The sequence below is a fragment of the Sinohyriopsis cumingii genome, unplaced genomic scaffold, assembly GCF_028554795.1.
Source record: "Sinohyriopsis cumingii isolate HCF-2022 unplaced genomic scaffold, ASM2855479v2 utg001348l, whole genome shotgun sequence".
NCBI classification, from domain to species: Eukaryota; Metazoa; Mollusca; class Bivalvia; order Unionida; family Unionidae; genus Sinohyriopsis; species Sinohyriopsis cumingii.
The window spans coordinates 669,153-682,158 of NW_028315988.1; the positions used below are offsets into that span (position 1 = coordinate 669,153).

General features: G+C 35.2%; 1 protein-coding gene across 1 annotated transcript in view; it reads right to left on the minus strand.

The window, feature by feature from the left end:
- Nucleotides 1-12,234, minus strand: part of LOC149772602 (chitin synthase chs-2-like) — a 47,664-nt gene extending 35,430 nt beyond the window's left edge. The window contains exons 1-4 of the mRNA XM_089947595.1: nt 12,147-12,234; nt 11,527-11,625; nt 2,664-2,924; nt 2,223-2,370 (exon numbers count right to left, since the gene is read on the minus strand). Of these exons, the coding sequence (XP_089803721.1) occupies nt 2,223-2,370; nt 2,664-2,899 (384 nt within the window). The 5' untranslated portion in view covers nt 2,900-2,924; nt 11,527-11,625; nt 12,147-12,234. The remainder of the gene's footprint in view (nt 1-2,222; nt 2,371-2,663; nt 2,925-11,526; nt 11,626-12,146) is intronic.
- Between the last annotated feature and the right edge of the window lie 772 nt (nt 12,235-13,006).

Sequence of the window (13,006 nt, forward strand, 5' to 3'; positions counted from 1 at the left end):
AGCTTGATGTCACAGAGATGTTCATGATGATTATGATGGAGTCGACCGTGTAAACGACAGTAACATTAACGGTGGAGAGCTAAGAAAGGACAGGGAGAGATACCACTGCCATATTACCGCGATATCACAAATAAAGTATTTAACTTCAATCAGCACATCTATTCAGAAATATATGATGGTAAAAAGGCATTAAATAATAAGGTCGCCTTATCAAGGAGGCCATCAAAACAGCATCGGACTTAGAACATCTGCGCCATTCCAAACAGCATTCAAGTGTACATGACGTTCTCATTGGGGCAATGAGATGTATCGGCAACCTAAAGTTTATGAATAGCAGCCTCAATATACTGACTGTTACAATGTTAGAAGTAAACGTAGGACAACATTCATCGTATGCTCCTCAATGGCGTTTACCCATACACATGCAGACGCAGTTGCAAACGATTTAAAAGAAACACAGCTTATGTCAATAAGGGTCTTTTACACCTACTTAGCCGTGCAGGCATAACAGACATATAATTATGCGCAAAATGTGTGCAAGGCGTTCGGCTCACAACCTTAACCACAAGTCCGATATGCTTCTGCTAGCTGACGTTTTTTTAAACTCATCGATTACACAATTTGGCTTTCATCGCTAATAAAGCTCGTCTGGTTTGAGCTGAGACGCTCTCGAGAAGACTGTGTCAAGCTTGAGCTGCTGATAGACATGGTTAAGCACATAGTTATTTACAAGGAAAGCAGGGAAGCAAGTCGTTTCGTTACAGTGTAAAGAATGCACGATATTTTCCAACCAGAAAAAGAACATATCGGGACCATAAATGAAAATAAATCTATTTTCCGCCATGTCTGTTAAGTTATACTGTCACGTGCAGGTGATATCGATCAAATCAGCATTATCTCCATTAATATAATATTGGGACAGACAGATAAAGGTGCAAATGTGTATACATATACAAACGTACGTGCGTGCGTGAGTACGTACGTAAGTAATTATGATAGGGGCCTTCTACAATTCATACATACATACATGCATGCATGTATACAGTACATACATACATGCATGCATGCATACAGTACATACATACATACATACATACATACATACATACTGTGAAGGACATACTGTGAAGTGTCAAATTTCGAATTACAGACAATTTTAAGGTTGAATGCATTGAGCATTAAAATGTTATCGCATTTAAGCCAGTAAAGTCTTCGTGAAGCGTCACTTCGACCTTTTTTCGTTCATCTCCCCCATGTCAGTGTAAACATCAAAAAGGGACAGCATTCCGACCCAATGAAATTGACAGGGGTATCTTAACACGGTCCTTAGAAAGTGATCATTTGAGCTACCAACCCTAACCACTTGGTAGGAACCTATGTCAACTTATTATTTTCAAAGGGATATCGCCACGCACTATCGTTCACAGATTCTGAGCTGTCTAAAACTGGTGCTAGGAATTGTTTCTTTGGGAAAAATTAGGGACCGCTGCCTACGATTGATTGGGCAAAATTAGGGCGTACCCTTTAGAGCAATCAGACTTTAAAGTGACGAGCCTAGTCGGAATTCTTTAGTCTGGAAATTTCTAGAAGAGGCATAAAAAGATTAGTGCTTTCATCGTGAAACAAGGAAGGGGCCAGGTGGTCGTCGTGTAAAAAGAATGACATATTTAGTGCCAGGACGTACATGTTCTGAAAGAAACCAGCGATAATGAACAGCGAAAAAGACGAGACAGTCTGGAGACTGGAGTACGGGGAAAGAAAGAAGGACGAGACCAGAATAAAAAGGACTAAGAAGTCCATGAAGGGGCAAAGCATAGAACTTAGAAAGGATGAACTAGGAGACGTTGGTACGGTCCAGACAGGAAGGTGATGCAAATCGGTCGTGCACATTGCGATCTTTTCACCTCTCGTTATGATGATGAAATAAATCCAAATTATAGACACCTGTTAAATTATATAGATATAATCTAACTTGAATTGGAATTGCCGTTATTAATTTGTTCTAATTAAATTTGTTATTTTCTTGTCAAAGGGGGCTAGCATTGTTTTATTTCTTCCCAGTATTCTCGCTCAGGTCTCTGATGAAATTCCATTCTTATTTCACTCACGCCGGGCTATAATATCAAGGGAGGTCATCCTCTAGATAACGCTAGCCAAACCCAATAACCACTCTTCTTAGTAAGAGGGCGACGTTACACATACATACATACATACACAATTACCATAACAATTCCGTTCCAGCCAGTATTGGAGCTTTTGTTTTTGAAAATAAGTTTCCATCCACATGATAGGGCTGTGAAAAAATAGGGTGCCGAAATAATTAACACCATGGCCCATATCCACTGGACGTTTGTTGCATCTGTAGGATAGCTGAAATTAAAACAATAAAGGTCATAAACCGGGATAACATTTTTCTCCAAGATATATTCATAATAATTATTGAAACAAATGGAACGAAGAACCAAATTTGCAAAGAAATATCTAAGATAATATTATAGTACTTTTTTAAATTCTAGGTGTAAAGATATGAAACAAAAGGAAAAAATAATTAATGTCAATAACGCAGTTGTTTAAAAAATTGATGTGTATGGCATTCTCCTTGATAACCTTCAGCAAGAAGAAAATAATGATTCCTGGGTGAAAATCTTTTTAACGTCACTTACCTGATGGAATGATGAACAGTTTTTTGCCACCAGAACAGATTCGTGTCGTTCGTGTAGTTCCTTGGTGGAAACAGATTTGATGTAATCAGAACGAGACAAAGCTTGGATACCACCGCCGTCGTTAGGACTAACAGGAACAGTACAATGCATACTGTAACCTTGACAGCTACATATACGCCGTGCAACATGCGGTCATTCGATTCGGTTAAGTGCTCTTCAGCACGTGTGTCACTCATGATGTCCCAATAGTACTGTTTCTCTCTAATAATAATAATAATAAGACAAATAATAATAATAATAATAATAATAATAGTAATAATAAAAATAATAACAACAACAACAAAACTTTAATAGTTGATTGACTGTAGATTTCACCGCGCACCAGAAACGTAAGGCACTATAGCACCCCAAAACGTTATACAAAGATAACAAATATCATATATATATATATATATATATATATATATATATATATATATATATATATATATATAATGCTTGCTCTCTCGTTGTTGAACAAATAATAAAAAGCATTATGCAAAACTCAAACCTATATATTGCAATACACTGAACAATACATGAATTAAAATAAGCATAAACTTCTCAGTGTAAGGACACGTCCTAAATAACTTAGTGAGAAATGCACCTAAGCGAGTGAGATGAGTTCCCGTTCAGATACTCATCAAGTAAGATAACATAACTATATAACATAACCATAGAACAGAACCATATAACGGAACCCTGAAATAGAAGCCTTAGTGACATTAATTAATACCAGGTCTGTGATGCAGAGAGTAAGCTATGCTTTCTTCATCGGTCATAGTTGCAATGACTTATGGCCTTTAGATGACAAAATCGATGCGTTTTGTCTTACCACAAGTGCAAACCATCCACAATGTTAATTCTTTGTTTGCAATTTAAAATTAAAGTTATTGTAAGGAGACAGGTTTTCTTTTCTCAGTTGAAGTGATTTCGACCGTTGACATTTTGACTCCCAAACCGACATATTTAATCGTTACAAAACGTGCAAGCCATACACAAAGCTGACTGAATGTACAGGATGGAAATCACAAGATGTGACATTGACAACGGACAGACAAACGGACGGAAAGATTGATAACATCACAACGTTATATTCGTTTTGAGTTTTGCCTAGCCTTCTCTTGCAAAGGTAAATAATATCAACAACGTCTAATACTGGACATAAAAAATAGACAAACATGCCAACAATCATATTTCCAAAGTCTTCAGGTTGATGGTCGTTATACTTACCCGGTAGAGTTAGTGTCACCTAATTGAAATCCATGAGTAAAGGTAATGGTAATTTTAAATCTTGCGCATGGCTTTAGTAAATATTCTTGCCTAATCGTCATACGTCTGACACCTTTGGACTAATTGCAATCAAATTTAGAATGTTGAATCAGCATATAAACAAAGTTATTTCTTCTCATTGTATCAGTCCTCGAAGCAATGTCATTCGCCTGACATGTGTGTTACAGTTAATTGTTAAATGTGCGATGTATTTCATACTTTCCAAGTCATTGCAAAGGCCGCTGTTATATTCAAAATTTAGAATAAATAGAAATTATTTATAATCTTCTTACACATACATACCCTACCGTTATAGCTGATGCAAGATCGGTGTCATCTGAAAACTTCATTTGCAATATTGTATGGTGTCTTTTATAAGCTGGTGCTAAGGAAAAGCCTACCAGATGTATGTTTCGTGTCAACAAGGTTTCAGAGCTCTAATCGGCGCAGTTAGGACTGATAGAGCGCGATCTTGCTAGTGAATATTATTCAGTCAGCAGTGTTTATGTGTAAATTAAACGTTCAAAGTGTTGAAGCGCAAGTTCATTAATGGGATGTTCTGTTCATTTAATTTCGATGATCATTATAATGCAAGGAATATACAATATACAAAGAGTGTGTGTGCGTGTGTGATTAGAATTGTTAACATAGCTTTAACAATTTTTCAGTCATATCGCAACGACAGTGTGGCAGTTTATAGTGATGTCCAGCACTGGGACATCATGGCTCAGTCATATAGCATGATGTCCCACCCAGTCACATTATCCTGAGAGCAGGCCGACCAGTCCTAACACTAACCACTTAATGCTTAGCGCTAAGCGAGGCAGCTGTTAGTACCATTTTTGTAAGTCCTTGATATGACTCGGCCGGGGATCGAACCCACAACCTCCCTTTTCTGAGAAGGACACTCACAAAGAATAAATGTGCACATTAGTATACGTATTTTAAAGTGGCTGACATGACATTTTGTTCATGTGTGCAAAACTGAGGTTATCTCAGAAAGCGTGCATGCTCTGTATAGACGCAGGTTGTCGCGGAAAACTGGAAACTTTCAAGCTTTGCCCACGCAGTGCATATGCAATATAGAGTCTCATCTGGTACAATCTGCTAAAGCTTTCAATGCTGACCACAAAATAGTTTAGCAATTGCTTGCAAGAAACGGGCATGGGCTTAAAATTAGACTATACGCCTTTCCGGATTAATTGTTAAATAAAATAAAAAGAATTTTGCAAAGACAGATATTTTCTAGTTGCATCGTCAGGTTCATCGTTCTATGTGAAAAGATACATACATGATTCAATTCTTTTTTTTCAGCTTTCCTTCCGTTCCGTCTCCAGGCTTATGATGTATTTTTATACAAGTTTCGTACTCTGCTATTCAGTTGATTTCCTAGCTATGAAAAATTCAGTGATTCTTGCCATGGATCCGTTTTCTCCATTTGAGTTTGCGTGTGGATCTTGGTATATGCTGTCGTTAGTATCTTTTCCCAGGGTGATTCCCTCTCCAGTTTCCAATTAATGTATTGATTGTTTCTCAAAACTGACGCGTTTCCAAAGCCTAACAGATCTTTTCATAAATGTTTGAAGCTTATGTCATCGGAAATCAAATTGGTACAATCATCGGCATGCTGTACCATCTTTAGTTCCTTTGTTAAATTGCTGAGTTTAATTCTCTTAATATTTTTGTTGTTCTGTATGTTTGTACTTAGAACCTCGATTGATATTATATGCAATGGTGTTGACAAGGGAACAACCCTGCATCATTGAGCGTTAAATATGAAATTTCTTTGTCCTTTCCCCATTTAAGTGCACCAAACAAAATTAATATTTATTTAGTATCTTGTCCCAATCGCAAAGATTGTATTCATAATCAATATGGTTTTAACATTTTACTAATATAGCTGTACTTGATGTGGTTGAAGGCCGTTTCCTGATCATAGAGTTATTTTTTCTCTTCTAGTTTACATGTACTAAACTGTAGTTGTTAATGTTAACGTATGATCTATACGTATCCCCATCCTAGGAGCTTTGATTATGTTATTTTTATTACCAATTTATGTTTTATCTTATTTTACTAAATCTTACTAAGAAGTCTATGATTTAGTATTGAGGAGGGAGACTGTCCTCAGCTCCTAATATTACTTTCATTTCATTTCCCTTTATATATCAAATTAATTATTATTTCTTTCTTTCTTCAACCATTTCTTTACGAAGAAGGATGTTTTTTAAAAGACAAATTATCATACCGGAATGAAAAGGTTTTGAAAGATAATGTAAAAGGCAGTTGATGATAATAAGAGCCTGGTAATTTCCCATTAAAGAATTTTAGGATTTTTGTTGGTTTTCTATTTATTTTTGTCTTTTATAATGAAAACTTTATTGTGTAGTAGTATTCATATTTGATCATGTTTGAACTTTCAGATCACATACACCATAAATATAGAAATCTAACCTTGAAGCACATACTAGTCAAATACTAGAATCTACAAATTACATTAATAACATTGATCCAAATATCATTTGTAACATAGAGGGAAAACAATTAGCATTTTTGGACACAAACATCTTTAGAAACATAGACGGCACGCTACACATTATTGTTCATCGTAAACCTACGCATACGAACCAGAACCTTGAATTTAATTCGCATCATCCAGTACCTCAGAAATTTGTGGTCTAGTAACTATTATACATCACTGATACAAAGTTGTTACATCTGACCTCACAGATTTAAAATATGAACTCGATCACGTCAAGACTGCCCTCAAGATGTGTCAATATCCGGAAAGGGCGATAAGGTTTCCGACTGGCTGTACGCTAGTCACAATGACATTACCATGAAGGGTCAACCAATAAGTGTAATAATAGACTCGAAAGGTAGCATTATCCTACTATATGTGAAAAGGACTTCCAAATGCTTGAAGCGCACAAAGGATAAGTCTGATATGAAAATTATTTGTGGACCTATCTATTGTAATAAGTGTGAAGGATAGGGTGAGAGTCAGTGCCATCAGGAACATATTAGTGTAACGGAAATGACAATGAAAGCGAGATTTAATGAACATAGAAGACCACGTTCAATCACGTCTGAAATATCTCGGCACATCCAAAACGTTTTCCCTGGCCAGTCTGTATTTTGGGAATCTTAGATCGTGAAACAGCCTGGTTTGAGTAGGGGATTATATAATCTACCTAGATCCTAGATCCGTAGGGACGGGAACCGTTACAACCTGTCGCATAACTCGGACAATCTGTTAACATCTCTCACTATTCCCTCGAGAGATGTTAACAGCCAGTAGAGAATATACCATTCTACTGATGAAGCCCTTAGTACGAGAACAAAAACTTCTGGTTAGCTTTCTATATTTCTTATGCGTGTACTTTAAAAGCAAAATCATTCTTAAACATTATTTATGGAGTTTTGTTAATTGCTGTTCTAATTTCCTGCGATAATATTAACTTTTCACAATCAATGGAGCCATGTGGGATTTGCTTCTTCTATTTCCTATTGCAGTATATGTTGTATAGTATATAATTCTTCGTAATATTTATATATTTCTCTCATTATATATGTACGTTATAAAGACACAATCGGTTTCCAAGGATTCCATATATTTAGTGTTCCTTCTTATTTCCTATGTATGTACATCCCCTTGTGTTTGTATATAAAGTGGTAAATTTCCCCTCCCTTATGTGTGTTACCTTTAGTTTATATTCTTGTATGATTTGATTTTCAGTTCAGGACTCTTTTTTTCTTTTTCGGCATATTCTGCACTATTCATTATACTGTTACATCATTTTCCCATCCCCTTCTTTGACACTTTTTGATTATATACTATCCTTTGTTATTTGTTTAAATTTTCCCTTTAATTCCTTTTCATTCATCTAATATATTAGGAATTTCCTTGTTTTATAAAAGTGCCTAAATTTTTAGTTATCATTAATATATTCTTAGCTTTCCTGTAATATTGAATTATTTCATTTCCAGATATTCTTAGCCACTGTTCTCCATTTTTAAAGATTTTACTAGCAGTAACAGAGACATCCATTGTTTCAACATCGCATTTTGTTATCTATTTATTTCCTTCTATTGTTATATATGATTTGTCAAGTCAGCTACCTTGGTTCTTAACATATCTGAAAGCATATTCTTCCCTATTTGGATAGAATTATTTATGTACGTCTGTAAAAACAAATTGTATTAAACAAATTATCTATTCGAAGTTTTAAGTAGTTTATCTTCCGCATTACAATCCGTTCCACTATCTAGTATTTCATCCACCCAATTAAAATCCATCGTATAATAACTTTCTCAAATGAAAAATGGTGCACATGTTTCGTTAGAATTGTGTTATGAACTCCTCTTGTATGGCGCATATACATTTATAATATGACATTCATTAATTTCAAAACGAATTGAAATATTTTCTAAATTTTCCTTTGTGATTGTAAGGATGTGTTCCTTAAAATTTTGGCAGTTCCCGATTCTGCTTATTTAATATCACTGTTTACAGTAACCATCGATTCTCCTTTCTCTTTATTTAATGTTGATATGTAAAAATGAATTTTATGCAGATGACTTTTGTCCTAGCTTTATGTCGTTTTGTTAACCTATTTTCAATAGGTTTTATACTCAATATGACACATGTTTTACCCTCATTGTATCTCTGAACGAGTAATTTACATACTATGATGTTGTAGTTTTCTTTCCATTTTACATATTAGTTTTGGTTTTGTTTCTTTAAAGTTGATACAGGTTTTATCCATTGGTTCATTCTTCAGTTGTCTTAGTTTTTACAATTTATATAGCTGAAAAGTTTTCAATTTCGTCTTACCAGGAACAGCGCTCTGGGTAGTGAAGTACCTCGCGCTAGAAGGGGTTCTTTCTGGCCTCTCATGTGGTCTATTTCCTTTTTTCACGGCCATTCTGTGAGCGCATTATTCGTCATCTTTCTATTTTATTCTGGTTTAGGAGCTAGGTTTATCGTGGTAAAGCCCTTCTACTATTGGAGCGGTTTCCTCTCCTCCCATCATTACATTAACAACCTGTTCCTATGTGGCTGACTATTCCTGGGTAACGTATTGTGAGAGGATTGGTTTGGTCATTTTTATGTTCATGCATCATTTCAATTGAGGCATCCTGCGTAATCTCTTGTATTTATGGCTCACTGGATGTCTTTGTGGATTGTATAGTCTCTTCACTAGATTTATATACAGGATTTTAACAGTCCTTCTGCATTCGCCCCGTTTTCACTGCACTTGGGGCAAAACTATGGACCCTATATCATGTCTTAAGAAGAAAACCCATTAGTTAAGAACATGCTGGGAGTTGGATAGCGTCTTAAATTGTCTGTATTACTACTCGGACACCTGTATGTACTATAAATGATGGTTTATCGACGTATGTCTACAAAGAAAATGCAAACAATAGTCTTTACACCTACCACTCACATTCTATAAGAAGAGGTTGGTTTAAACAAGATGAAAAGCAAAACCGTACTGAGGAACGTAATCACAGGTTGGATGTTTTAAACAAACAAGTATGTGATGAGTACGAATTCACCATACATTGTTCACGTGTAGATTTTAGGCTAAGTGACAATTTAAGGAGAACAAAATTGCTGCTAAAACGTGCAAAAGCCTTGCCTATTTACTCGCGATTTCTAAATGGCAATGTATAACAAAGAAACAAAAGATACAGTAACGGTGTGAAATTGGTGCCCGTGTATTAAGATTATAGCAAAGTTTGACCCACTATTCTTTTCCCGAGGCACTAGAGTCAGTGGAAAAGACAAAGGACAACATCATTTCTTGTACATTCTTGTACGAGAATCTTATGATTGTGTGATTTGGTAGGTGGTATTATGAATTATAAATTGTTGTTGTTGTTGTAGGGTTTAGCGCCATTTTTCAGCACAAGATCGGCTATACATGGCAGCAAAACGCCGGAAAGAACCACCGACCTACGAGAAGCTACTGGCAAGCTTTCTCACATACCCACATTAGCCGAATCCGAGACTCGAACCCACGCAGACAGAGGTGATATGGCAGTGATCCTTAACGGAGAGCGCTTTAGACCACTCGGCCACTCGGGGTGAATTATAAATACAGTGTGATATGATCTGCATGCTTGTTAGCTATATCCCGTGGTTTGATTTGGTGGCATGATCGACTTGATTTTGTATGTGTGATTTTAAATCAACGTGCCCGTGCTTTCCTTCACTGAGGCTTCAAACTGCATTTGCTCTTCGTGAAGAATAAAGACCCGAAGAATAATGTTCATGATATTTACATACATCTTTTATGCAAGGACGACAGGTACGTGTACAATTTCTTAATCAGCAAGAAATTCGATCTTAATAGTTAATAACTAAACATCAACACTAATATATATTATTTTATTGTGTAGGTATTCACTAACCAATAGTATCGTATTATTAGTTAATGATAATTGCATAACAATTACATATCTCTATAATGAACTGCAAGTGCTCTCAATGTATGACAAACAAAATATAAATATAAATATAAATATTTCTAACGTCACATTAATACAGGTGCAAAGATGTCCTGCCGACATCTTTATTTCAAACAATTTGTTGTTTATATAGACTTTGTGATGGAGACTATGTGATGGAGGATTTTGAATTTAATACTCTTTGTCATCTTTACTCGGAATGGTAGTATCTTTCTTAATTTCCAATCATACTATTGGTAATTTCGATTTAGTCCAGCGTTACTTAGTTTTGTACTTGAAAGGTATTTCTGTATATTTTCTAATAATTACTTATAAAACTGCTTTTTTATGCTTTCGGTGTTTTCCTAACAGTTTTTAATATTTGTTTATTGTATTTTATTTTTGTTTCCTTATTTCTTATGCCACTATTCACATCCCTGTACATATAGCATCATGAATTCTAAGCCATGCCATAAAAGCTATGATAGTATTTTAACATGGTTTTGAATTATACATAAGCTACCAAGACAACTATGACATCTAATATATCATCAACAAGCAATGTTTGTATGCTATTTTTTCACAGATGGTAATACTATTTATAATAATGTATTATTTTACCAGAATGCCATGTAGCAGATATTTTCATGTTACGTTGTGTAGTAACTAGCCATTTCTGGCCCGATGGCTTGTTTCACCTCCAAATAATGCTAATGCACTGATAATGCGACGGTTATAGTGAGATGGTCAATCAGTTCCTAATCCCTGAGAATTTGGCTAGGTGGACAGTCAGACTGGCTGAAACAAGGGATAGATAATCCCAAGGAAATACTCTCAGACAGATATTTATTATGTAAGGTGTCTGTACGAGCGTCAATCAGAAACGAAGTCACAGTAGATAAGTCGTTAGACTCGTGACTATAATATATAAGTTTCAGTTGCCTTAATCCGATCAGCATAGATTGGGTTGTATAAGACTGTGTACTCAACTTCCTTGGCACGATAGTATTTTTACAATGTAACGTTGTCGTACGACACCTTAAAACCAACCTTAGTATTATAAACTGATGGAAAATAAACAGAAAGAATCGCTTACTCATCATCAGCTTCTTCCACCTTTATGTTCGCTCGTCTTTGATTGGGTGGTTCCGGTGTCTGTTTGGATCCATGCTGCTCATCGCTGCTTTCTTCATCACTGGAACAGCCATGTATATATATAAAGAGAGAGAGCGAAATAAAATGAAAGCTAAGAGATAGGGAGCGAGGAGTGGAGTGGTGTGGTGCGAGAAAGTAAGAAGCAGATGTTATAGCGGTTTTGGTATCAAAGACTGTTTTTTTCTGTTAGCAAATACAAAACATTTTCATAATACTACCCGTAACCTTTTTCTGTTTTGGTAAACATTTTCTTTTTTGGTAACCATTTTCTGTTTTGATATCCATTTTCTGTTTTGGTAACCATTTTCTGCTTTGGTAAACATTTTTTTATGCATATATTATAACACAATTCTAGCAGGCACGTTCATAAAAAAATTAATACATGGTTCTGCTAAGCAGTTTCGTTTGAGCATTTATAATAACAAATTGTTTTTTCAAGCTAGATAGAAATCATCCTTCAAATGAGCAAAGTTTTAAAAACAATAATAAAAAGAATAGTGAAATTATGTGTAGTTTCCTCATAGGAAAAAGTAGATATATGCAAGTATAAAACTGGTAAACCTTTGAGCAGCCACCACGACTCTCTTTGCATGCCTGGCTCGTGTTCTTCTTGTTACTTTTTCATTGTTACTTCCGTTTTCTTTTGAACTGCCCTAAAATATTAAGAAGTAGTTTCTAAAATATTTATCATCCAGAATTACAGATTTTCCTTGTACAAATCGTTTGCAATCAGGAAGCAAACATCTTACATAAAATTGCTAAGGTCAAATAAAACACTTAATTGTTTGTTGATTTTACTTTCAATGTTTGTTTTAGTCTCCACATTTTGTATGAATGTTTTCCAAAGGAAGGATATAAAAGGTTCTAATTATAACACCTGATGAAAAGATTTGTTGTCAATTTAAAATTTAATATTAAACATAATCTTACCTCTTCGACCTCCATTTTCTTGACAGTTACTTCTGTTTTTATATCTTAATGTACAATAAAGTCCTTAGCTTTGACTTGAAAATCTTAAACGAAAAGAAACAATACTTTATGTTACAACATACTTAAAGTTAGGGTGAGCAGTGCAAACAAATCTAGTTGCTACCGAGTTTTTTATCGTGACTATTGTGTGCAAACATGATATTTTAAACGCTGAGATATATTCGATAACGTTCAATAATCTTCTGCATGATAGAAAAGATCAGTTACCAGTGTATATTTCCCTGATGAATCCACCGGGAATATATTCTCAATAATCAGGGATGTGTTTTCTCTAAGTTATGGAAGTGCATATACACTGTAACATCATCAATAAATGGATAAAAAGAAGGCAAAAAATATTTTTGAAATGCATAAACACCTCTTCATGAGTATACAAATCTCAGCTGATAAATGGACAGAGGTAATAGTTTTTCACCATGGTACTCTGTTGA